This window comes from Chlorocebus sabaeus, chromosome 26 (genome assembly GCF_047675955.1).
Source record: "Chlorocebus sabaeus isolate Y175 chromosome 26, mChlSab1.0.hap1, whole genome shotgun sequence".
Taxonomy (NCBI): Eukaryota; Metazoa; Chordata; class Mammalia; order Primates; family Cercopithecidae; genus Chlorocebus; species Chlorocebus sabaeus.
In genome coordinates, this window is record NC_132929.1 from 30,201,481 (window position 1) to 30,229,287 (window position 27,807).

Sequence of the window (27,807 nt, forward strand, 5' to 3'; positions counted from 1 at the left end):
ACCCTGGGATTACAATTCAATGTAAGATTTAGGTGGGGACACAGAGCCAAACCATATCAAACAAACAGTCGTTTTTATTTTTGTGAATTTTGTATTTATTTCATAACTTAAGGTCTCCTCAAAAGGCACGTGCTCTCCTTGCATTTATTTGAAAAAACAAAAAGCCAGTTTGTCTCCACTAAACAGATGAAGTTCAAGATATTTGGAAGACAGTAGCATTACCGGATAAGTCAAAAACTGAAATCATGTCTATGTATTCCAGATCTTTTCCAAAAAAGAAACTTACATTTAAGTTTACTATAAATATTAAATGAGTTGTTAAAACTAATGTAACAGAAATTAAATAGATCATCTTATTCAAATCAAAACAAAAGGACATAAAGGAATTAACATTCATAAGCACCAAATTATGTGTTACTGTGATTTCAACCAGTGTCACCTCATTTGTCCTCATGATCTTGTGAAGGGAATGTGATTATTTTATTTCCAAAGATAATAAAACATGAATCTCAGGAATGCTAAAATGGTTGCCCAGAGCACAGATATGTAGTATAGCCAGAATTCAAATGCAAGTCTTTCAGATCACAAACATATCTTCCAGTAGAGTTATGTATGTAGATATTTTATTCACTTCTCTGAAGGTACAGGATGTGATGCACTCATTTTTATTTTTGCTTATTCATTTATATTTCTCAATACCTAGCAAAGTGGCAGGTTTAATGTGTTAACAAACAAATGAAGAAATCATGTTTATTTTTAGTCTATATTTTTTATATATTTCAGATTGCAAATTCTTACTCAGCCCTGTGTCACAATAAAAAACAAAATACACTAAGGAAGAAAAAAAACACTGAGGTTTTATTGCATTACACCCTCTGTTGACTGTATCTGCTGGGAAATGAAACCATATATATTCTCTATTTCTCTTTTGACAAACGTTATTCATTCTGTTCATTACAGTTCCTTATCTTGCTATACTGTCCTTGCTGAATTACGTTAGATTAGACCAATTCTCCTTTTAAAAGGTCAGAGCAGTACCTTGCCAAGCCCTGTTGCCTTTTCTGCAGGATAGTTCATTTGTGTATGCCTGCTTCCTGCAGAGTGGCTGCTTCAAAGTGATGGTGAGTTACATTTTACGATTTCAACATTAGCTTCTAATGTTTCTAAGGCTCTGGTATTAAATGAGTTCTCCGTCAAATGTTCTGAACCCTGGGAGCTACTGCTGATAATTGTGGTCATCTCTTAGATATGTTTGCATGGTTGTCCATAACTAAGCTGATTTCTTTTCATTTTTTATCGGCTTTTTACTGCTGCTGCTTGAGTATTCTGTTGGGTGAGCATTCTTGATTGATTACTGGAATGAAGTCAGTTCTGTCTTCTGCTGTCACCCCGGGTACCAATTATTGGATCACTGTGGACCATGCTCCATCTACCCATTGATGCACATTACCAATTTTCCTCTCAACACTGTTCAGTTACTCACTCACATGCTCACAAATTCAGCAATTTGTTCATGATAGCTGCTTGGCAGGGTGGATAACATCCTGGTCAAAATGACTGAGCCGCATCAGTGATGTATGTATTCTCCAGACAGGGAAAGCACAGGGTTGTAAATCAGTGAACTGAACTTGTCATCTATATTTTCCTGTTCTGAATTTTCTGGTTCTTTTTAATATGTTTAAACATTTTAATTAAGTGCTAGATGTTTCTTAAACAGTTCAGATAATATGAGTGTATGATAGCACAAAGCTAATACACTCAGCCAACACCATCTCTGTGTGCATTTATTTTCCCAGACCTTCAATCATACATGTATAATACTTCTTTCTTCCCCCTAAAATTGAGTAATATGTATGTAATTGTCCAGTCTCATGCTGTTAATAAGGCATATCTGAGACTGGGTAATTGATAAAGGAAAAAGGTTTAATTGACTCACAGTTCAACATGGCTGGGGAGGCCTCAGGAAACTTACAATTATGGCAGAAAGGGAAGCAAACATGTGCTTCTTCACGTGGTGGCAGTAAAGAGAAGTGCCAAGCAAAGGGGAAAAAGCTCCTTATAAAACCATCAGATCTCATGATAACTCTCTCACTGTCATGAGAACAGCATGGGAGAATTGCCCCATGATTCAGTTACTTCCTACCAGGTCCCTCCCATGACATGGGGAGATTATAGGAACCACAATTCAAGATGAGATTTGGGTAGGGACACAGCCAAACCATATCAGAGCGTATTATAGTTTTTTTAAAATAGATCTTCATATCTTATATACAAAAGAGTTCCTTCACTGTTTAGTGTGAATTCACTCTTTTAGTGTGAATTCACAGTATTTCATATGATATTCATATGATATATGATAAGGTACTATTTTACTACTAATAGATATATTGGTTGTCTTTAGCTTTTTTTTTTTTTTTTTTTTTTTTTTTTGAGACAGAGTCTTGCTCTGTCACCCAGGCAGGAGTGCAGAGGTGTGATCTTGGCTCACTGCAACCTCTGCCTTCCGGGTTCAAGCAGTTCTCCTGCCTCTGCCTCCTGAGTAGCTGGAATTACAGGTACCATGCCTGGCTAATTTTTTGTATTTTTAGTAGAGGCATGGTTTCACGATGTTGGCCAGGCTGGTCTCAAACTCCTGACCTCAGGTGATCCACCCACCTCTAAAAATGTTAGCCATATGTGTCTTTGTGTACTTGTGCAAGTGTTTCTGTAAGACAGGTTTATAGAAACTGCTAGGTAAACAGGGATGAATAGTTCGATGTTTTAATGAACAATCACCAAAATAATAGCTAGCAAATAGACTTTACATATGCCAGGTATTTTAAGTTCTTTACAAGTGGTAACTCATTTAATCTTTACAACAATTGAAATAGGTAAGAACTATTAACTCTTATTTTACAGATGTGGGATTTGAGATTAAGTAACTTGCACAACATCACTCAGCTGATATTTAGTGAAGCCTGGATTCAAACCTAGGCGGTATGGCCCAGAGACTGTCACGTACCTTCTACATACACTGAATCACTATTGGTTTTCATCTCCAAAATTTGTGTTTCAATGACCAGTTTTTGTTTTTCTATCAGTTATTCCATCAATTTGACCAATAGTAAGTATTAAAAAATTTTAGACAACTGTATTTTTTAAAATTTAGCATTAAACCTGCTTTAATCTTGGCATAACTTCATGATGTAATAGGTTTGATCTGTAGAAAATCACAGGAATACACAATGAAGTGGCATATTAAGTGACACAATGGATGGTATGGAGAAAATACAGTAGCTACAAGTGGCCATCAGTAGTGTTGGTTGGAGTGATTGGAGAAGCTATGCGGAGGTGGCAGAGCTTGGAAGTGGAGTAGTATTTGCATATGTGCAAGGAAGGTTTGTAAAAAGGGATATTGTTGAGTGTGATAAGAGGTAAATTCATTTATAATTGATAGGAGAACAATTTCTAAAGCTTAGGATTAAATTTAAAATTTCCACTCAAATCAGCAAGAGCCCTTGGGTTTAGAAGGGGTTAACAGGATGCAGTTGGTATATTGGGAAACTTAGTCCTACTGCATTAAATAAAATAAAGACTAAAACTATATAAAGAACAATGGACATGATTTAGTTACTGGTTAGGGTCAATAAATAAAAACAAGATAAATCCCATGGTTGCCAATGATTGGAGCTTGAATAGTAGGAAAATATTAGCAAGGTTGAAAATGGGAAAGGTAAACACTTGGAGGTATTTTGAGAATATGAAAAATTAACTTTGAAGTTCCACTAAAATGAAAACATGCAAGGATATTCCTTAGGCTATTAGAAATGGAGTTCAATTGAAAGATTGGGGAGGGACTAACAGTACAAATATTAAAACGATTCAAGTTTGAGAATAGAGAAAGGAGAGTGGAAAGCCAAGAGCTCACAATAGTGGATGGCACATAACAAAAAGCTAAACCAAGGAAAAAAAAAGGAAACTACAGTAAGTAATGCAGAGAAGTAGACAGTTAGGGAAGCCCAGGAGAAAAGAACTGCAAGAGAGTAATCAACCACATACAGGCCAAAGACATAGCAAATACCAAGGACTTGAAAAAACACATACGGCTGGCTGAAAAAAAATCACTGGAGACTCCCAATTTTCAGCAGAATTATGCTTGAAGAGAAAAGAGAAAAGTAACAGTACATTAAAGAAATCTGATTAAGATAACACCTAAAGAAGAGAAGGTCCATCCATAGATTGGTTGAGTTCTTATTTCTGAAATAATCTCTGGACGAACTTTTAAGAATCCTGAACGATTCAACTATTTTAAACTCTTCTGGAAAAGTATATGCATATACTCATTTGAAACCCCTATCAAGTTTCTTGATAACTGTTATGCTTTAGTCAATACTAAATCAAGCTCTCTTAACACACGTTTTGAAATCTTCTAACTACATTTATTTTATTTAAAAAGTAACATGCAATTGGAAAACAATAGAAAATACAGAGTATAAAGATAATACTCAAAAAAATTAAGCTTTTGTTATATTTTTTGTAATTTAATCTTATTTTAAATGTTTCATCAGGTTTATACACAATTATGTATCCATTTACATGACCTTGCAACATAAATATTTTACATAATATTAACTCTGAACTATCATGTTTACAACTGTTGCACTGATCACATGGATATCTCATTTAATGATTTACTCAGCAATTATAAAATTTCTCATTTTCAAACAATGTTATAAAACACCATCTTTCATATATATTTTGAATAGTTTCATAGTTGAAATTAATAAACTCAAATATGCAGAAAGCATGTAATACCCAAGTTGCTTTCCACCCAGAATCATAGTTTTCATTTTTATTCCCATCAGTCATGGACTCAAGTAGTTACATTTTTGACAAAATCTCCAGCATTAGGTGGTTGTATTTGTTTTAAAAATATGCTAAAATAAGCCATACTAGACACCTTATTTAAATGTTACACATTTTCCACATGAACCAGTTAAATTTCTTTTTGTGAATTATCTATTTCATTTGTATGACTTCTTTATACATTGAGGAGAGTAACCTTCTTGAAATCTGTAACATCTGTTGCAAAACATTTTCCCAGTTGACAGACTGATCTACAAATGTTTTGTTTTTAAGTTTGTGATTTGATTTTGATTTCAAGTTCCAAAAGATTTTCCACATGCGGATATCAAATGATTCAAGTTTAACTTTTTCCCCATTAGCAAAAACTTCTCCTAGAACATTTAAGTGAATAATTGTGTTCTTTCTCAATGACTCAATTTATTCTAATTTCGCATAGTCTTATTTTGTTTACTTTAAAAGGCAATTTTTAATGACTTATATGGGAATATGAAACTGTTGTTGCAAAAGAAGTGGGTATTTTTTAAAAATCACATTTAAAAGCTACCCTCCAAATATGAATAATCTATGCTTTCAATAGGAATGAACATTGAATTATACTTTGAGATATTTATTAGGGTAATAGTTTAAAACCAAACATTTCTTGTTACTATAAAAGTTTTAATAAGGTTTATTTGATTAAAGGCTTGTATTTTGTCAGTATTTCACTTAGGATTTTAATACTTACATGAATTAGGTCAGTGGGGTCCTAATTTGTGCTCTGTCACTCTTATTTAAAGGTTATATTCATATAAAATTAGGATATAATTTTTCTCTCAACTAAAGATACTTTTATTTTTTTATACTTTAAGTTCTAGGGTACATGTGCACAATGTGCAGGTTTGTTACATATGTATACATGTGCCATGTTGGTGTGCTGCACCCATTAACTCGGCATTTACATTAAGTATATCTCCTAATGCTATCCCTCCCCCAACCCCACAACAGGCCCTAGTGTGTGATGTTCCCCTTTCTGTGTCCAAGTGTTCTCATTGTTCAGTTCCCACCTATAAGTAAGAACACATGGTGTTTGGTTTTCTGTTCTTGTGATAGTTTGCTGAGAATGATGGTTTCCAGCTGCATCCATGTCCCTACAAAGGACACAAACTCATCCTTTTTTATGGCTGCATAGTATTCCATGGTGTATATGTGCCATATTTTCTTAATCCAGTCTGTCACTGATGGACATTTGGGTGGGTTCCAAGTCTGTGCTATTGTGAATAGTGCCGCAATAAACATATGTGTGCATGTGTCTTTATAGCAGCATGATTTATAATCCTTTGGGTATATACCCAGTAATGGGATGGCTGGGTCATATGGTACTTCTAGTTCTAGATCCTTGGGGAATCGCCACACTGTCTTCCACAATGGTTGAACTAGTTTACAGTCCCATCAACAGTATAAAAGTGTTCCTATTTCTCCACATCCTCTCCAGCACCTGTTGTTTCCTGACTTTTTAATGACTGCCATTCTAACTGGTGTGAGATGGTATCTCATTGTGATTTTGATTTGCATTTCTCTGGTGGCCAGTGATGAACATTTTTTCATGTGTCTGTTGGCTGCATAAATGTCTTCTCTTGAGAAGTATCTGTTCATATCCTTCACCCACTTTTTGATGGGGTAGTTTTTTTCTTGTAAATTTGTTTGAGTTCTTTGTAGGATCTGGATATTAGCCCTTTGTCAGATGAGTAGATTGCAAAAATTTTCTCCCATTCTATAGGTTGCCTGTTCACTCTGATGGTAGTTTCTTTTGCTGTGCAGAAGCTCTTTAGTTTAATGAGATCCCATTTGTCAATTTTGGCTTTTGTTGCTGTTGCTTTTGGTGTTTTAGACATGAAGTCCTTGCCCATGCCTATGTCCTGAATGGTATTACCTAGGTTTTCTTCTAGGGTTTTTATGGTTTTAGGTCTAACGTTTAAGTCTCTAATCCATCTTGAATTAATTTTTGTATAAGGAGTAAGGAAAGGATCCAGTTTCAGCTTTCTACTTATGGCTAGCCACTTTTCCCAGCACCATTTATTAAATAGGGAATCCTTTCCCCATTTCTTGTTTTTGACAGGTTTGTCAAAGATTAGATGGCTGTAGATGTGTGGTATTATTTCTGAGGACTCTGTTCTGTTCCATTGGTCTGTATCTCTGTTTTGGTACCAGTACCATGCTATTTTGGTTACTGTAGCCTTGTAGTATAGTTTGAAGTCAGGTAGCATGATGCCTCCAGCTTTGTTCTTTTGGCTTAGGATTGTCTTGGAGATGTGGGCTCTTTTTTGGTTCCATATGAACTTTAAAGCAGTTTTTTCCAATTCTGTGAAGAAATTCACTGGTAGCTTGATGGGGATGGCATTGAATCTATAAATTACCTTGGGTAGTATGGCCATTTTCACAATATTGATTCTTCCTATCCATGAGCATGGTATGTTCTTCCATTTGTTTGTGTCCTCTTTTATTTCACTGAGCAGTGGTTTGTAGTTCTTCTTGAAGAGGTCCTTCACATTCCTTGTAAGTTGGATTCCTAGGTATTGTATTCTATCTGAAGCAATTGTGAATGGGAGTTCACTCATGATTTGGCTCTCTGTCTGTTACTGGTATATAAGAATGCTTGTGATTTTTGCACATTGATTTTGTATCCTGAGACTTTGCTGAAGCTGCTTATCGGCTTAAGGAGATTTTGGGCTGAGATAATGGGGTTTTCTAAATATACAAGCATGTCATCTGCAAACAGGGATAATTTGACTTCCTCCTTTCCTAATTGAATACCCTTTATTTCTTTCTCTTGCCTGATTGCCCTGGCCAGAACTTCCAGCACTATGTTGAATAGGAGTGGTGAGAGAGAGCATCCCTCTCTTGTGCCAGTTTTCACCCATTCAGTATGATAATGGCTGTGGGTTTGTCATAAATAGCTCTTATTATTTTGAGATACATTCCATCAATACTGAATTTATTGAGAGTTTTTAGCATGAAGGGCTATTGGGCTGTTGAATTTTGTCAAAGGCCTTTCCTGCATCTATTGAGACAATCATGTGGTTTTTGTCTTTGGTTCTGTTTATATGCTGGATTACGTTTATTTGCGTATGTTGAACCAGCCTTGCATCCCAGGGATGAAGCCCACTTGTTTGTGGTGGATAAGCTTTTTAATGTGCTTCTGGATTCGGTTTGCCAGTATTTTATTGAGGATTTTTCCATCGATGTTCATCAGGGATATTGGTCTAAAATTCTCTTTTTCTGTTGTGTCTCTGCCAGGCTTTGGTATCAGGATGATGTTGGCCTCATAAAATGAGTTAGGGAGGATTCCCTCTTTTTGTATTGATTGGAGTAGTTTCAGAAGGAATGGTACCAGCTCCTCCTTGTACCTCTGCTAGAATTCGGCCGTGAGTCCATCTGGTCCTGGAGTTTTTTTTGGTTGGTAGGCTATAAATTATTGCCTCAATTTCAGAGCCTGTTATTGGTCTATTCAGGGATTCAACTTCTTCCTGGTTTAGTCTTGGGAGAATGTACGTGTTCAGGAATTTATCCATTTCTTCTAGGTTTTCTCTTTTATTCACGTAGAGGTGTTTATAATATTCCCTGATGGTAGTTTGTATTTCTTTGGGGTCGGTGGTGATATCCCCTTTATCATTTTTTATTGCATCTATTTGATTTTTCTTTATTATTCTTGCTAGTGGTCTATCAATTTTGTTGATCTGTTCGTAAAAACCAGCTCCTGGATTCATTGATTTTTTGGAGGGTTTTTTGTGTCTCTATCTCCTTCAGTTCTGCTCTGATCTTAGTTATTTCTTGCCTTCTGCTAGCTTTTGAATGTGTTTGCTCTTGCTTCTCTAGTTCTTTTAATTGTGATGTTAGGGTGTTGATTTTAGATCTTTCCTGCTTTCTCCTGTGGGCATTTAGTGCTATAAATTTCCCTCTACACACTGCTTTAAATGTGTCCCAGAGATTCTGGTATGTTGTATCTTTGTTCTCATTGGTTTCAAAGAACATCTTTATTTCTGCCTTCATTTCGTTATGTACCCAGTAGTCATTCAGGAGCAGGTTGTTCAGTTTCCATGTAGTTGAGCGGTTTTGATTGAGTTTCTTAGTCCTGAGTTCTAGTTTGATTGCACTGTGGTCTGAGAGACAGTTTGTTATAACTTCTGTTCTTTTTCATTGACTGAGGAGTGCTTTACTTCCAACTATGTGGTCAATTTTTTGGAATAAGTGCGATGTGGTGCTGAGAAGAATGTATATTCTGTTGATTTGGGGTGGAGAGTTCTGTAGATGTCTATTAGGTCTGCTTGGTGCAGAGCTGAGTTCAATTCCTGGATATCCTTGTTAACTTTCTGTCTCCTTGATCTGTCTAGTGTTGACAGTGGGGTGTTAAAGTCTCCCATTATTATTGTATGGGAGCCTAAGTCTCTTTGTAAGTCTCTAAGGACTTGCTTTATGATTCTGGGTGTTCCTGTATTGGGTGCATACATATTTAGGATAGTTAGTTCTTGTTGAATTGATCCCTTTACCATTATGTAATGGCCTTCTTTGTCTCTTTTGATCTCTGTTGGTTTAAAGTCTGTTTTATCAGAGACTAGGATTACAACCCCTGCTTTTTTTGTTTTCCATTTGCTTGGTAGATCTTCCTCCATCCCTTTATTTTGAGCTTATATGTGTCTCTACAAGTGACATGAGTCTCCTGAATATGGCACACGGATGGGTCTTGACTCTTCATCCAATTTGCCAGTCTGTGTCTTTTAATTAGAGCATTTATCCCATTTACATTTAAGGTTAATATTGTTATGTGTGAACTTGATCCTGTCATTATGATGATAACTGGTTATTTAGCTCATTAGTTGATGCAGTTTCTTCCTAACCTCGATGGTCTTTACATTTTGGCATGTTTTTGCAGTGGCTGGTACTAGTTGTTCCTTTCCATGTTTAGTGCTTCCTTCAGGATCTCTTGTAGGGCAGGCCTAGTGGTGACAAAATCTCTAAGCACTTGCTTGTCTGTAAAGGATTTTATTTCTCCTTCACTTATGAAACTTAGTTTGGCTGGATATAAAATTCTGGGTTGAAAATTCTTTTCTTTAAGAATGTTGAATATTGGCCCCCACTCTCTTCTGGCTTGTAGAGTTTCTGTGGAGAGATCTGCTGTTTGTTAGTCTGATGGGCTTCCCTTTGTGGGTAACCCGACCTTTCTCTCTGGCTGCCCTTAATATTTTTTCCTTCATTTCAACCTTGGTAAATCTGATAATTATGGGTCTTGGAGTTACTCTTCTCAAGGAGTATCTGTGTGGCATTCTCTGTATTTCCTAAATTTGAATGTTGGCCTACGTTTCCAGGTTGGGGATGTTCTCCTGGATAATATCCTGCAGACTGTTTTCCAACTTGGTGCCATTCTCCCCGTCACTTTCAGGTACACCAATCAGATGTAGATTTGGTCTTTTCACATAGTCCCATATTTCTTGGATGCTTTGTTCATTTCTTTTTACTCCTTTTTCTCTAAACTTCATTTCATTTGATCTTCAGTTACTGAACCTTGTGCATTTGTCACATAACTCTCGTGCCATGGTTTTCATCTCTATCAGGTCATTTAAGGACTTCTCTGCTTTGGTTATTCTAGTTAGCCATTTGTCAAATCTTTTTTCAAGGTTTTTAGTTTCTTTGCGCTGGGTTTGTATTTCCTCCTTTAGCTCAGAGAAGTTGGATTGACTGAAGCCTTCTTCTCTCAACTTGTCAAAGTCATTCTCCATCCAGCTTTGTTCCATTGCTGGTGATGAGCTGTGTTCCTTTGGAGGGGTGATGCACTCTGATTTTTTGAATTTCCAGCTTTTCTGCACTGCTTTTTCCCCATCTTTGTGGTTTCATCTACTTTTGGTCTTTGATGATGGTGATGTACAGATGGGGTTTGGTGTGGATGTCCTTTCTGTTTGTTAGTTTTCCTTCTAACAGTCAGGACCCTCAGCTGCAGGTCTGTTGGAGTTTACTTGAGGTACATTCCAGACCCTGTTTGCCTGGGTATCAGCAGCGGAGGCTGCAGAAGAGTGAATATTGCTGAACAGCAAATGTTGCTGTCTGATCATTCCTCTGGAAGCTTCATCTCAGTGGGGTACCCAGCTGTGTGAGGTGTCAGTCTACCCCTAATGGGGGTTGTCTCCCAGTTAGGCTACTCAGGGGTCAGGGATCCACTTAAGCAGACAGTCTGTTTTCAGATCTCAAACTCTGTGCTGGGAAAATCACTACTGTCTTCAAAGCTGTCAGACAGGGACATTTAAATCTGTAGAGGTTTCTGCTGCCTTTTGTTTTGCTATGCCCTGTCCCAGAGGTGGAGTCTACAGAGGCAGGCAGGTCACCTTCAGCTGTGGTGGCCTCCACCCAGTTCAAGCTTTCCTGGCTGCTTTGTGTACCTACTTAAACCGCAGCAATGGCAGGTGCCCCTCCCTCAGTCTTGCTGCTGCCTTGCAGTTAGATCTCAGACTGCTGTGCTAGCAATGAGGGAGGCTCTGTGGACATGGGACCCTTTGAGTCAGGCGTGGGATATAATCTCCTGGTGTGCTGCTTGCTAAGACCCTTGAAAAAGTGCATTATTAGGGTGGGAGTGACTCGGTTTTCCAGGTGTTGTGCCTCGCCCTGCTTTGGCTCTTGCTCACTGGGCTGCACCCACTGTCCGACATGCCCCAGTAAGGTGAACCTAGTACCTCAGTTGGAAATGTAGAAATCACCCGTCTTCTGTGTCGCTCACACTGGGAGCTGGAGCTGTTCCTATTCGGCCATCTTGATGCAGATCTCTAGAACAAGAGACTTTTTAAAAATTTTGGAAGCAGACAACATAATTATCTACATAGAAAGCATAAATAGATCTATATAAAAACAATTAGAAGATTTACTCACTACAAAATCAATAGCTTTTTTACATAATAGCCAATTAAACTAAAATACCCTGTTTAAAATAATAAAACTACATACCTACAAATGTAGCAAAGCATGTATAAAACCTCTAAAAGATTTTGATATTCAGAGCAAGACATAAATGAATAGCTGAATTACTGTAGAGAAATATCAATTTCCAAATTTATAAATACAATGATCAAAATCCCAACAGGTGACATATTAAAAAATGTCTACAACTGTGTTGCTATATTTACTAAATATTAATAGGAGAATGCATGAATTATAAAATATTCATGAATGGTATACTATACAGTAGTTTAAAATAAGTGAGTTACAATGCTGTCTATTTAACATAGATAAATCTCAGAATCAATATCTAGTGAAATAAAACTGTACAATGATACTCATAATACTGTTAATATTTCTAAAACCTATTAATGAATAATGAATAAATATTTATGGGTCCATAAACCAAGTATAATAGTTTCTGAATTCATGATAATGGAGAAAGAGTCCAGGGAGGAGAACTCTTGGGGCCCTATTTCTTTTTTTTTTTTTTTTAATTTATTTATTATTATTAAACTTCAAGTTGTAGGGTACATGTGCACAACGTGCAGGTTTGCTACATATGTATACTTGTGTCATGTTGGTGTGCTGCACCCATCAACCCGTCATTTACATCAGGTATAACTCCCAATGCAATCCCTCCCCCCTCCCCCCCTCCCCCCTCCCCATGATAGGCCCCGGTGTGTGATGTTCCCCTTCCCGAGTCCAAGTGATCTCATTGTTCAGTTCCCACCTATGAGTGAGAACATGCGGTGTTTGGTTTTCTGTTCTTGTGATAGTTTGCTAAGAATGATGGTTTCCAGCTGCATCCATGTCCCTACAAAGGACACAAACTCATCCTTTTTTATGGCTGCATAGTATTCCATGGTGTATATGTGCCACATTTTCTTAATCCAATCTGTCACTGACGGACATTTGGGTTGATTCCAAGTCTTTGCTATTGTGAATAGTGCTGCAATAAACATACGTGTGCATGTGTCTTTATAGCAGCATAATTTATAATCCTTTGGGTATATACCTAGTAATGGGATGGCTGGGTCATATGGTACATCTAGTTCTAGATCCTTGAGGAATCGCCATACTGTTTTCCATAATGGTTGAACTAGTTTACAATCCCACCAACAGTGTAAAAGTGTTCCTATTTCTCCACATCCTCTCCAGCACCTGTTGTTTCCTGACTTTTGAATGACTGCCATTCTAACTGGTGTGAGATGGTATCTCATTGTGGTTTTGATTTGCATTTCTCTGATGGCCAGTGATGATGAGCATTTTTTCATGTGTCTGTTGGCTGTATGAATGTCTTCTTTTGAGAAATGTCTGTTCATATCCTTTGCCCACTTTTTGATGGGGTTGTTTGTTTTTTTCTTGTAAATTTGTTTGAGTTCTTTGTAGGTTCTGGATATTAGCCCTTTGTCAGATGAGTAGATTGCAAAACTTTTCTCCCATTCTGTAGGTTGCCTGTTCACTCTGATGGTAGTTTCTTTTGCTGTGCAGAAGCGGGGCCCTAACTATTTCTATAATATCTTCTTTTTTAAAAAGCTAAGAATCAAAGTAGAGATATAAATCATGATAAAATGCCAGGCTTATAACCTCAGTTTATGTTTAAGTTACAATTTATCTTTTAAATAATATTCTTAAGTTTTCTAATTGTGTAACTGTATTTGGCAAATATTTATCTAGTACGTACTAGGAACTGTTTTAGGTAGTAATTAAGTACTTGTGACCAGGGCAAAGATCTTTCCCTTAGGGAGCTTATATTTTGGTAGGAGAAACAATTTTACATTGCAACATCAGAAGTGCTTGAAGAAAAATAAAACGGGGTAAGAACTCCAGCCCAACATCCTGGTGTCCCAGCTACTTTAATAGCACAAGTAGTTCCCCAGAGCGACTTGGTGGAGAGAGGTTGCTGACTGTCATACTGCTCTCCTTTTTAACTCAATCAGATACCATCATGTTCATGTTCTTCTCTTTCCTTTTATGAAACTTTACATAGTGTCAATACCTCAGGTCAGTGGTGGACCTAGTTTTTTAGACTTTGGCTATAATTAAAAAGCTTTCTTGCTAGGATTAATATTTTTCTCTCATTATTGCTAGTGTCTTATTCTGTTTTAACACCATATTGCATAGAACTTGTGCCATCGCTAATACCCACATCCCCAAACATCCAAGACTTTGAGCTGGCACAAAGCAAATTTTAGACTCTATAAGCATCTATTCAAAGAATTTGAATCTCTTTGAATCCCTAATTTCCCTGAAAATACAGTAACTTCCCTCTGTAGCTGTTATATTACAAGAAAGAAGACTTTTGTGTAGTAGTCAGGTATAGATCAATACCCACAGTCACTACAACCCAACAGCTCTGGTCTTAGGATCTGTTGGCTGAATTATATATTAATTTTTCTGGGCTTGACTTTTTGTTTTATTTACACATGAGGTAAAACTGGCTGGATTAAAATTCTATGCTCACATACTGTCTCCCTCATAACTAGGTATTGTGTCATTTTTTCCTGAATTTTAGGAGGAAAAATACAGGGTTGCCAGAATCCTCTTCCTTTTCTTCTTGGATATTATATACAAGACATTTTGCCCTTTATCCATAAACGTTGTATCCAGATATATGCTGGTGTATTTTATACTTTTCTAATTTTTCTGAAATGGAATTCTTCTAAAAATTTAAAACTTTTACCTCAAGAAATTTTGTTGTACTTTTAATGACTGTTGTTTTAAAATAATGATTTATTTAGGAATGCTGTTTTCGGAGAGAAGCTTTCTCCTCTGAGTTCTGAAGATAGTATCTTTTTCTTGTTCTATAGAATGTTTGTTTCAGATGCCCTTTATGGGGTTTTTTATATTCACTCATTCTCAGATGAGAAGATCTATTTAGACATAGATTTTTCAATGTGTATGTGAACTGGATTAACCTTAGCCACTTTTTAAATTTTTTGTGGGTACATGAGATGTTTTGATACAGGCATGCAATGTGAAATAAGCACATCCTGGGGAAGGGGATATCCATCTCCTCAAGCATTTATCCTTTTACTGACAAACAATCCAATTATACTCTTTATCTTAAAGTGTACAGTTAAATTGTTATTGACTATAGTCACCCTGTTGTGCTATCAAAAAGAAGGTCTGTCTTCTTAACTTCCTTTGGTTACCGATAGATGCAGTGTCTGAAGCCAGGGCTGTGGGGATGCGTAGTCCCTTGACTGACTTCATTCATCTGGACTAACTCGGCTTCCATTACTACATTTATTTACTTTAGTGATTACCAAGAAGAAGACATCCTGAAGCTCTCTTCTTTCAAGATGCATTATTCCCTAGTCTCATCCTGCCTATAATGCCTGGTGGGAATACACACTGCCATATGGAGAGAACCTTTTTATATCTCTACCTCTCTCTTCTTGATAGTCATGTTTGCTAGTAATTGTTGTGCATGAATAGATTTGAGAGATGCTGACAGGTCAAGTTACATAGTATAATGACTATGTATCTGAAACAGTTATCAGGCATTAGTTGGGGTTGAGAGTTGTTTTGTTTATTTTCCCCCAACTGCTGTGACTTTCCAGGTGGGAACAAATAACAGTGATTGGCCAAATCCACATGCTACCTACTTCCCAAGTTCTTCTCTTGTTTGACAATCTATCCTATTCTGTGGATTCCAAAAGACAAGCTAGTTTGTCAATGGAAAGAATCCAGAACTGAAAAATAAGACCTACCACTAATATTGCCCCCTTTGTTGGAAAGCATTCAAAATACTAAGCCTCAACTTCTTTATGTCCAAAACAAAAAGACTTGACCAAATGATTTCCAAGCCTCCCTCTAGCCCTAAAACTCTTCAATCTTAATATGTTTTGATCCTAAAATATTTAAAGTCAGGGCACCTAAATGTCCCAAAGCAATTCTAAAAGATAATTAACCAACATGGTGACTTACCTCAAGGATTTCTTAGTAACCTCTCATCAGTTTCTCAGCAACACACTTCAACCAACTGTAGCCATGGCGACTCACTTAACATAAAGTACCAAATATAAGCTGTTTGAATCAGCAGTAAGTTTAAAGTCCAGAAAATCCTAGGAAACAAAGTTAATTTAAGTGTGTCTTTACGTAATTGCTGTGGAGTTTGTGATATCTACCAGTGTTACAGTCAATGATGCACTGCATTTCAACAGTGGTCCCATAAGATTATAATAACATCATAGCACAACACATGTTTGTGGTAATGATGGTGTAAATAAGCCTGCTGTCCTTCCAGTCATAAAGAGTATAGCAATATAATTATGTACAGTTAGAAAAGACTCAAGTTAAAGATCTGAAAAATGATGTTGAGGATTCTGACCCCGTGTAGGCCTGGGCTAACAGTTTAACAACAACGACAAAAAACTTTTAAGTAAAAAACCTTTATAACCTTATTCTGTAATATTTTTTCTATTTTAAAGAAAGATGATGATGTGTTTATACAGCTTGAGCCATGTGTGTGTGTTTTAAGCTAAGTGTTACTACAAAAGAGTCAAAAGGTTAAAAAATTAGTTTACAAAGTAAAAGGTTACAGAAAGGTTAGTTTATTATTGAAGAAGATCTTTTATAATGTAGCCTAAGTGTCTAGAGAGGCTGCACAGTGTCCAATGATGTCTTAGGTCTTGATATTCACTCATCACTCACGCATTGACTCACCCAGGGCAACTTCCAATGCCACAAGCCCCATTCATGGTAAGAGCTCAATTTAGGTGTCTTGTTTTTACGTTTGTTTTATACTGTACCTTCTCTATGTCTAGCTATGTTTAGATACACAAATACGGGTGTTACAACTGCCTACACTATTCAGTACAGGAACATACTGTAAAGGTTTGTAGCCTAGGAACAATAAGCTGTACCCTACCATTTAGAAGTCTCATAGGCTCTACCACCTAGATTTGTATAGGCACACTCGATGATGTTCGCACAATGAAGAAATCACCTAACACGTTTTTCAGAATTTATAGCCGTCATTAAGTGACATGTGACTGTAGAGTTTAGTATATAATAAGTGAAAATGCAAAATAAATGATAGAAAATCTTAAGATATCTAGGTGCTGTATTAGTGATTTTTTAAATCTTTTGTTCCATGCCCTTTTAGTGTAGCAATGTTTTAAATGCCATTAAAACTAAACCAGGCCAAAGTTTGCTTTTTCCTCTTTGATGTTAAAAAGAAAAAAAAAAAGTGGAGGGGCAGGAGGGAGGGATATGGGGGGAAGCTGTTCAATGAGCATCAAAGCACAGTATATACAATACCTTATAAGTCAGAGATCTGAAGTCAAATCTCAGCTTTGCTGTTTATTGACTTGAACAGGTAACTAACATCTGAATCTCAGTATTAGCATCTGTGAAACGTATACAATACCTTTCAGGATCTTACACCTAAAGCACTTAGCACAATGCCTGGCATTCATAGGTAATAAAGAATTGTAGCCAGTATTGTTATCACTGCCATGAATTCCTCCAAATATTTATTAAATAACATGGAAATAATGAGCAAAGACCAGGGAAGACAGCACTGGAAGGGATGAGAGAGGAAAAAGAGCTGAAGTCATTGTCCATCTATTCATCATCTACCATCTTGGATGATGTCTCATGACTTAGAGAACTGAATGTGGAGGGAAGTCATTCCAATCCAGAGTCCTGGACCTGACGATGGAGGAGCTATGGGGCAGATGAGCCTGATATTTAATTGTGATACTGCCAGAGTGGTTGACCTTCATAAATAATCTACCTCCTTGTTTTGTGGGGCCAGATTCAAATTTCTTTGTCAGAAACGTAAGCAATTGGTTAACCTATAGGGGTCATTTGAGAAGCTGTGATGTGTTTTCTATGTCATGTTTCATAGGTCATTACCAATTAAAAGCATTCTATGAGTAGTCATTATTAAATGTGTGAGACCGTTCATGCATACTAAAATTATGGTAGGTGAGAGATTCCATTAAGGTGCTTATTAAGCCCGTGGTATAACAACAGTAAGCAGGAATTTGTAATCCTCAAAAGCTGCTGTTCTGAAGAGAAGTTCAAATAAAGCAGACAATGAGTTATTTGAGCTTCCTTCCCTGTGTCAGTGTATACTCAAAAAGGCACTATTCATTCTTGAAGTATTCATGACCTAATAATGTTAGTGACAAAGGGCACGTTGTAGACACACAGATGGTGACTTCAGATGTGGTCTAATCCCTATGGATTTAGAATAAGCAAGACTATGACTATATAATAGGCATAGCCTCTCATTAAAATTTTCTGAATTGCTCACTAAAACTTTGTTGAATAAAGGGTATGATGTTAGATTATGTCCGTATTCAAATCCATAGGAAATGGAAATATAGGCTGCTTTTTGGGGCAAAGAACTAGTCGATTGAGATATCCTGTGTTCAAAATGCTTTGGTTCAATTTCATTTTTGCCCTGGGATAGATAATTGACAAATTTCACTGTACACATCATATTCGAGGATGTAATAAAGCAAATCTTCCAAATGTGAGGTGAAGTGTATTGCACAGTGTAACACACATGTGACGGAATTAAGCAGCTTTTAGAGTTTCAGTATCAAAAGGATTAAATGAATCAGTGGAAGTACATGTATATGTTAAACAAAAAACCTCTTACGTCAATTATAAATGTACAGGGAAATTTAAAATACAGGAAAAATATTTGTTTAGTACATTGAGAATTAAAGTGTTTCATTGTAAAAGTCTTTTTAACAGTAGTTTGAAAAGTGTTTGCCTTTTTCTTCTCGCGGTATAGTAAGGGGTGAACAGCTTTTCTATGCGTTGGAAATGGATCCAAATTGAGGACTATGACAATCCACCAGCATTGTAATCCTTTCAGCTTTTTATGTCATCACCTATCTGAGAGTTCCATAAATGTGAGCTTTTCTCCATGTAAATTTTGCTCGGATGTCTGTATCTTTCTCCTCACTTACGTCAATAAGCCCAACTTCAGTAATCTGCTTGGATGCTTATCTAGAATCTTTCCAACGGCAGTAGTGTCAACATTCCAAGGGTCAGTAATTGCTTAGATTAACTCATTTGCATTGTATGCATGTTTCACTCTAGCATTATCGCTTTTCCTTTCTTTGCCGAGCTTTCATCTTTCTGGGCCAACTCCATCTTTTGATTATCCAGGTTTGTAGAATAATTGCATGGGTTTACAACTGGGAAACAAAGTGGCCACACTTTGGTCACTGTGTACCTGTTCACACACAGACGACAGTCACCTACTTTGAAAGAAGAGACTGGTCACTAATGATAGGTGTCTGCTATCCACATAGTGATTAAGTGGACTACACAATTAGCTTGTGAATTTGTACTTTATGCAATTACACACATTTAATACACCATGGTAACTGAAATTTGAACTGGTCAGAGGGTTACTAATGTTGTTTAAACTGTGGAAGCAACTACTGTCAGACTATTTAATCAACAAATATTTAATTGTCCATGTAATGCACATCAAAGCGTTGTATGAATGAGAAGTATGGATTATTAATAATAAAGGCATTCTGTTATGGAATACAACTAAGGAGAAAAATCTGCGTAATTAACTATAATACTAGCTATAGCATGACTACTAGAGAGCGGTATAAACATAGGGCCATGAAAGCAGAATCGTGTAGTTCCAAAGTGAAAATTCCAAATAGCATGACTATTAAGCAATAAGAGCAATGATAATCAATACTTTCTAGCCCATTGTTTCTAACCCACAATTTTCAGAAAATTTATGTTCTGCATTGCACTTCAGGGTTGTACTACCTTACACAGCCAGTTCTCAAGATTATATTTGATCTCATTGAAGAGTAAATTTTGTCTTAGAAAAGGAAATATGTATTTTGAGAAACTAGTAAATGTTTCCACCCAGGAGGTTTCAGAAAAGTATTCAGGCACTGCTGAGTACATAAGATTTTTAAATCCTCTGCCCCTGACATCAATGCAACCCTCAATATCTTATTAGAAAACACACACACAGGTAGGGTGTATAAATGGAAGACCACAGATAAGCAATTTGAGAAAGGAAAAACTTACATTGTATACGTTTAGTGTCCCTTCTCTTAAGGGTTTTAGGCACATTTCTTCAGATGTTACTTGTCTTAAAACAGCTAAGTCTTCCTTCATAACTAAGGACACCAAACCAAAACTCATCCTGCCCTACTTAGAATGCTATGGCCAGGTGCAGCATTTTCGGATCTCAAAATCCAGGTTCATACTATATTAGTTACTCGTGCTGATAGAAAATTACTCATTTCTTAAGGTTTCGTTCTGCTCACATTGAAGCTTTTGCTCAAAGCTCTATTCTCGGCTGGGCATGGCAGCTCACGCCCATAATTCCAGCACTTTGGGAGGCCCAGGCGTGCTGGTGCACACTTCTAGTCCCAGGTACTTGGGAAGCTGAGGTGGGAGAATCACCTGAGCCCTACAAATCGAGCCTGGAGTGTGCTATGATTGCACCACTGCACTCCAGCTTGAGCAACAGAGCAAGACCCTGTCTCAAAAAAAAAAAAAAAGAAACCTGTCTCCCAAAAGCAGGCTATAATCGTGACTTCAGTAGTACAAAGAGTAAAAGATAAAGGTATGACGTCTTTCTCTTGGTGGTAGTCTCCCTGGCATGGGGGAGGAAGGAAAGAAAAAAGATGACTCCATTTGTACTTCAGTGGTGACCTTTAGTGGTGAGGGGTTATTGTCTATTTGGTTAGTGTGAAGGGTTGTTCTAAATTTCTTATGTCCAAAGCGACCACTTTCTATCTTCCAGTCCTTTTATCATCAAAATGGCTGTGCCAAAGAGAGAGGCCCTTGTGGTGAACTGGCTCATCTCAGCAGGGTCCCTTGAAAGGTTCTGGCCCAAATCCTGATGATTCTCTCAAGATAGAAACTGAAAGTCTTTCAGAATCTTTGGTTCTGGGCTTTCAGCAGTAGCCTTCATTTGTATGAAATAAGATCTTTATTAATCTAATATATTGCAAATGAGATTGCAAAAGTTATAATTTCTACGGGTAGAAATTAAGATTTCATATAACTTTGACAAAAATACTATGCTTTTAAAAACTATACTGTAGATAAACTTGTAGCATAATAATTACTGTTTATAATAAGGAATTGAAGACAATTGAAATATGGTTACATTATATATTCATGTAATGGATTAAATGTCAAACATTAATGTTTTGTTTTCCAAGCATGTAGTCGTTGAACATTTACCACTGAACCGGAACGACCTCCATGATAAATTTTTACATTAAAACATAAAGGCCTGGTAACAAATAGAGCACGTGCTTCAGTTTGGGGAAAAAGTTGTATGTTCATAAGTGATATGTTAATGTGAACATAGTAAGAGGTTGGTATTATCCTCATTTAAGCAATAGGATCATAGAAGCAGTGGTGGCATACTGTGATTTGAACTCACGTTTATCTGAACCCAAATCACAGGCACTTTCCAATACAGTAAGTTTAACCCCTCACTAATCTTTCCCAGGATAGAGTTGACTTTTTAAAATGCTATTGGTAGACCCTGCAAATATATTACAACAACTTATTTACATGTGGGTCTCCCCTGGCCAACTATGAGTTTCCTGAAGGTAGGTACCCTAACAAAGCTACCTTTCTGTTCCCAGTGCTCTGGTATGGCACATTGTAGAAAAGTTCTTAAAGTAATAAAAAGCAATGGTGCATCCTTGTGTGCAAGCAATGAATATAACTTCATTAAGCGGCTAGGAAATCAACTGAAGTTCTTTGATCCATCAAAGCAGTAACAGAATGTCTTAGGATTTCTGCAGACCAAATGAAATTTTAGTTCAGTGGGGTAATTATTACATCTAAGCCTCAAACTTACCTATCAAACGTAAGTGAATATTATGCTATGAATGAACAATTCATTTCCAATAATAAATTTTATGTCTCATGCATAGAATGAAATTGTCCATTATTAACTAGTCTGAAAGTTCAGGCCAGTAAACCTCTGCTTATTTTCAGGTCTTTCCTCCAAAGATGCCGTGGGTCAGATATCTGTTCACGTGGACATCACAGCCACCCCTGGCACGAGCGATCATAAAGTCACTGTAAAAGGTATGCTTCAGGTCTAGATACATCAAAACAGCAATGCATCTTCTCTTGCATTTCTAAGTTTTAAAAAATACGCATAATTATTTTAGGGCATGCTCAAAATTTCCTAATGAAACCCAAGCTTTATATCAGTGGCACTAATGCTTAGCATGCATTATTCAAAACACATAAATACACTGATTAAACATCCAAACTAACTTTATCAGATATTTATTTTGTGGTTGGTGCCATGATATTCATTGAAAACTTGTACTTTAAATATTAAGTCAGTATGTTCTTAACTACTCACAAAACCTACTTCTTTTTCTATGATTTCCAACAACTGGCTTAGAGTTTTTTATAATGAGTGGCTCGATTTGTTGGTTTTATATTGTAAAAGCAGCGTGAAGGCAGGGGTAATTTCAAAGACGAAATTAAAGGATTAACATTTTGTTCACAATACACTCGTTCTATTTTTATATTAGTCACTTCAACACTCACTTTGAGCAAAACCAGGGTTGCCCAATATATTTCAGAATTATATTACATATCGTATCCTTATGTCATGAAAGTAAAATATTTTACAAAAGATTATGTACAGTACTATATACTGTCAATTTCCTTAAATATTTTTGAAAAATGTGTTGCCAACATGTGAAAGTTTAATGAATCTTTTGCAGTAGTGATTTTAATTACAAGACTTCCCTTGAGGATGAGCAAAGGGATTTACACATGAGAATGTTCATTTAGTAATTTTTTTATGATGACTGAAATTTAAAAACAGTTATAATATCTAACAAGTGACTGGCTTAATATAGGATGAAATAGCCACAGAGCAAAATATTAGTAGCAATTGAAAAAATATATAATGAATTAGAAAATTAGCCACGATAGACTTAAAAAAATAAAACTATTTATAAGATTGCAACACATTATGTATATAAAGTAACTAAATATTGAAAGCGTACAATCCAAAATATTGTCATTGACTGGTAAATTTATAGATTTTATCTATTTCCTGATGAGCATATCTTAATTTTCAATATGAACAACACCATATTTTTACAAGAGGAGGAGAGTGGTAACTTTTCATTAGTAACAGATGTCATTTTAATTGCAGCTAACTTTTCACCAAAGTCACACAGCTTGAAGCTGAAAAGCTCCATCAAGTGTGCATTCCAGAAAGGAAATTGTGTTTTATTGGAGTCCAGTGTCTTGTCATTGGGGTTAGGGCACTATTATTAACTTTTGACTTCATAAATCACTTTTTAAAATGCACTCTAAATTTCCACACATTTGTTTGCTAAAATGTGATACTTCCTTTCCTTTTTTAGTGATTGCCATTAATGACCTAAACTGGCAGACCACAGCCATGTTCCGCCCCTTTGTGGAAGTTTGTATACTGGGACCGAACCTTGGAGACAAGAAGAGAAAACAAGGCACAAAAACAAAAAGCAACACGTGGTCACCAAAATACAATGAAACATTTCAGTTGTAAGTCATAAACCCACCTTACTTATTCCTCTAGGCAATAGTTATTGTACAGCTGACCTTACTGAGGAATTCGGAGTGGGAAGGGCTAAGGAAAATGAAGAAGGCTGTTTTTAGTTCCCTTCAATTCATTCAATATCTGTTCAGTGCCTACCATGTATCACCCAGTGTTATAGTCATTAGGTGTATATATCAATCATAGTAGGTGTCTGATAAATCTTTTGCAGTACACTCATGTAAGTTACTTTTTACAGATGAGGAATGTATGACACAATCACAAAATACTTGTCATATGGCATTAAATACTATATGCAGAAGTATGTGGTAAGTGCTATGACTAGCTGCTTTGCCTGGGAGGTCAGGGAAGCCTCTCTGAGCATGTGACTTTTAAGCTGAAACCTGTACAAATAAAAAGTCAACCAGACATGGAAGAGCAGAACATTTCAGGCCAAGTGAAATAGCCAGTACAAGGACTCTAAGGCAAGAACAAGTCGGGGATATTTAACAAGCAGCACGTCATAGATAAAGCAGTGAGATCCAGTTACTTTGGAGAGGAGGTCAAGGTACAGATTCCGTGTCACACAGGGCTATGCAATTCTAAATTCAATAGGTGGTCCACTGAAGGGTTTTCAAATGAAGAGATGAACAATATGATTTACATCTTTGTTGTGTACAGAAATAATTATATGGTGGTAAGACCAAATATGTAAAGATCAGTCAGAAGGCTATTGCAGTAGTCCAGGCAATAGCTATTAGTGACTGACTAGATTGTAGTAGGGAAATAGATGGGGAAGATTCTCTATCATGTGTGGAAAGTAGATTCACATGAAAGAGAAATTCCCAAGAACGCTCAACTTAGAGTAAATCAAAATGAGCTTACTTACAAAGGAATTCACAAAGGGGTTAAGTGTAGGGAAATTTCAGTAAGTAATAATGGGACCTGGGGCTAATAGTAACCAGACCATTACCATGCTTATGCCTGAAAAGAGTAGAGAAAGAGTCATTACTAAAATTAGGAAAGTGAAAACTTGATGTATACTCAGCCCTCAGCTGCCTTGAAAGCGGCAGTGACATTCCATGGAGGGCAACAGCCTACTGGAGGCAGCCTCAGAGGCAAAGAGCCAGGGAAATAAAGACTCTGACTTCAGTCTCCTCACTGCCAACCTCTTCATGGGGTTCCCTTTTGGCCAAAATCTACTGGAAGCAAGAAGAAACCCTACTGAGGCAGTCCCAACAGATGAGTTTTCCTATTGCAAACAGCAAAAAGTAGGGTGGAGATGCACAGGGGGCAAGTGGGAGACAGCTGGCACTGAATAAAATCAAGGATGACCCCTAATTTTTGCCATAAGTAGTTGGGAAGATAGTAATTTACCAAGATGGAAGATGATAAAAATGTTTTAAATCTATTAATTTGGAGATGGCTGTCAGACTCTCAAGGGATGTCATTTAATTCAAGAAATACTCTAACCTAGGAATGGATACATAGAGAAGTTACAAGGCCTAGGACAAAGCCCTAAGGATTTACACGCCAAAACAGTCCCTTACAGGTTTTTTGTTCATGATTTCCTGTAGTCGTTTCAGCACTCTGCTCTGAATATTTCATCCTCTTATCACTTAATAAAACTGAAGTATCCTACTCTATCAAAAGGGTCCTAATAGATCACATTTCCTGCTAATAAACCAGCTTACAACATTTCACTATCTACTTCTCCACCTTACACAAAAACCGGGACCCAACTAAAGTTTCTTGTTAAATTTAACCCAGTGAGCTACTTAAAGGCAGCAATTTGAATTCAAGAAATCTGGTTCCCATCATATTTTGCTCTTCTAGTCTTACCCCTAGGCTTCCATTTTCTTTCACATTATTTCAGATACTCCCTAAAGTACAAAGTTTAGTTACCAGTGTTTCCTGGAAATGACAGTTTGAATCTGCAAAATATTTCATCAGAAAAAAGTCACCTGTAAAAGGAAGGGATTTGGAAGCTGGTACTGCTGAGGGCTAGATGTACAGTCATTAGAAAGCCAAGAATATGAGAAAGAATGAACACAAATAAGGGGTGGAGGAAGACTGTCTACCATATCACCACTTGGCCTTCTTTATTATGTTGACTGACAAGCTGTCTTAGGTGGCTGTGAGGAGAGGCCACACACTTGACAGGTTTAACTGTTACCCTAGGAAAGAATTGGCATTGAATCACCAGGCTCTGCTGGAATTGATTTACTCTGGAGATTTGTATCCAATTTAGCATATTGTGACTAGTGCTTGATGGGCTGTGCAGTGTATTCCCCTGAGAAAAGACTCCTAGCTGTAAGAGCTTATTCAGGATTTGGAGGTAAAGTGATAGTAGTAACTGATATTGACATGGCATAGAAACTCTACCAAGAGGTACCCATTACCCTGGCCTAGCCCCCATGACTCCTGTCCAACTCCACTGTACCCGCAATCAGGAGACCGTGCCTCTACTGATTAATTCCCATTTTTTGTCTAGGGAAAAAGTAATTTTAAAATTAGCCTTCTAAGTCAAATTTAAAGGGTTACAATACACTGATGTTCTATTTGCCAATATAATAATCAGATCCAACTGTATACAATTTTCAGCAGTATTTGAGAACCGTCTTGATGCCTACTGGAAGTAAAATTTTTGCTCAAAATTTGTATTTTTAATCCACACAGCATTCTGGGAAAGGAAAATCGACCAGGGGCTTATGAACTTCATCTCTCAGTTAAGGATTACTGCTTTGCCAGAGAAGATCGAATTATCGGAATGACAGTCATTCAGCTACAGAACATAGCAGAAAAGGGAAGCTATGGGGCATGGTATCCTCTTCTGAAAAATATCTTTATGGATGAAACTGGTTTGACTATCCTTAGAATACTCTCTCAGAGGACCAGTGATGATGTGGCTAAAGAATTTGTAAGACTTAAATCTGAAACAAGATCTCCTGAAGAGAGTGCTTGAAACAAACACTGCAAGCTAAATTCATAACTATAATTGTTTGACTACTGCATGCATGTGCATATACATGGGAATGTTTATTTCACTACATTTCAATGTTTGCCAGTACTCATGTACGATGTCTACAAGGTATGTAAAAAAAAACCTGCTGAACTTTTATACCAATTCTGGTCTTTGGGAAATAAGTGTTCCAATGAAGTGCCAAAATTATGATGTCAAGTGAAATATCAAGAACACCTTTTAACACGTTTATTTTGTTTCTTTACCTATTTCACATTCACGAAACATAATTTTCAAAACTAGTCTTTTGGGTTTGCCCATCAGTTGTCTTTGTTAAATTAGTTTCTATTGCCCATAGATCGGAAAACATTTATTACTCAATTTCCATTTTATTTACTTACCTCATTACAGATGTCTTACAAATACCCTTTTCTACCATAACTAGAAATGCAGTCACTTCTAGAAAGCATTTGTAATTTTATAGTTGCAGATATATTGTGATTTTTGCATACAAATTCAAATAGAAAAGGTGGGAAATATTTTCTGCTGACCGGTTTCCAACCTTTCTGAAATATCACTGTGAAGAAATGCTGTTAAAGCAGACTTACACAAAGCAATGCTAGAGTTTGTTAACAATGTTTGATATCTATTGACAAAAAAACTTTGTTCTTTAAAACTGCCAAGGTCACATCACATTTGTAAAAATGGTAAGTTATTGCATTTGTCATATACTGTTATGTCTTAGCTTTACCATATTTCATTCTTTAAAAAGTCATTGGGTTAATGGTTTAGATGGGTTAATGGTTTAGAAGAAGGTTCATTGAAAAATACCTGTAAGTAACTATCTTGTTAATATCATCCGTCTGACAGTTATGACTCTATAATCAGTTCAATGCTTTCTTTTTAAAAATATTCAATGACTAGTATTGAATGCAATATTCCTATATATTGTACTGATGCCAAAAGTCATGCTTTCATCCATTTAGTGAAAAAATAGTAAAATTAAGTCCGAAGAAATTGCTTACAATTTTGTAATTTGTATTTATATGCCCCAAATGCATCAAATGCAGTAGGAGAATAGTATCATACAGCTTGGTACCTAAATATAGCTAAGTTGGTTTTTGAATATAAAAGTTTATGAATATTTGCATTTTCTGTATTTTTATGATTTGACTTTTTAGAGTCTATGCCAAAATATATGGCTGTAAAACAGTACTTTGTAATTATAACTTATGGTCATAACTGTTAGTGGACTACTTACAGAAGCAAGAGCCTGTTATAATGACTGTACTTTGTGAACAGGCTGATCTAATATGTTAAGTACAGAAGTGCTTAGTATCATGACTGTCAGAACCATTCTGCTACTGAGTGAGTGTGAAATCACAGACCAGTGATGTTGGCTAATTCATGTTAAACTGTTAGGCCATTGCTTTGTTAATGACTTCTCTAAATGCATAGTGTGATGCGATCCTCTGGCATATGCTTTAATAAATGGATGTATATTGAGCAC

General features: G+C 36.6%; 1 protein-coding gene across 1 annotated transcript in view; it reads left to right on the forward strand.

The window, feature by feature from the left end:
* Positions 1–27,775, forward strand: part of UNC13C (unc-13 homolog C) — a 624,577-nt gene extending 596,802 nt beyond the window's left edge. Inside the window, exons 30-32 of the mRNA XM_008016541.3 lie at positions 21,781–21,873; positions 23,184–23,343; positions 26,015–27,775. Of these exons, the coding sequence (XP_008014732.3) occupies positions 21,781–21,873; positions 23,184–23,343; positions 26,015–26,300 (539 nt within the window). The 3' untranslated portion in view covers positions 26,301–27,775. The remainder of the gene's footprint in view (positions 1–21,780; positions 21,874–23,183; positions 23,344–26,014) is intronic.
* Positions 27,776–27,807: the final 32 nt, after the last annotated feature.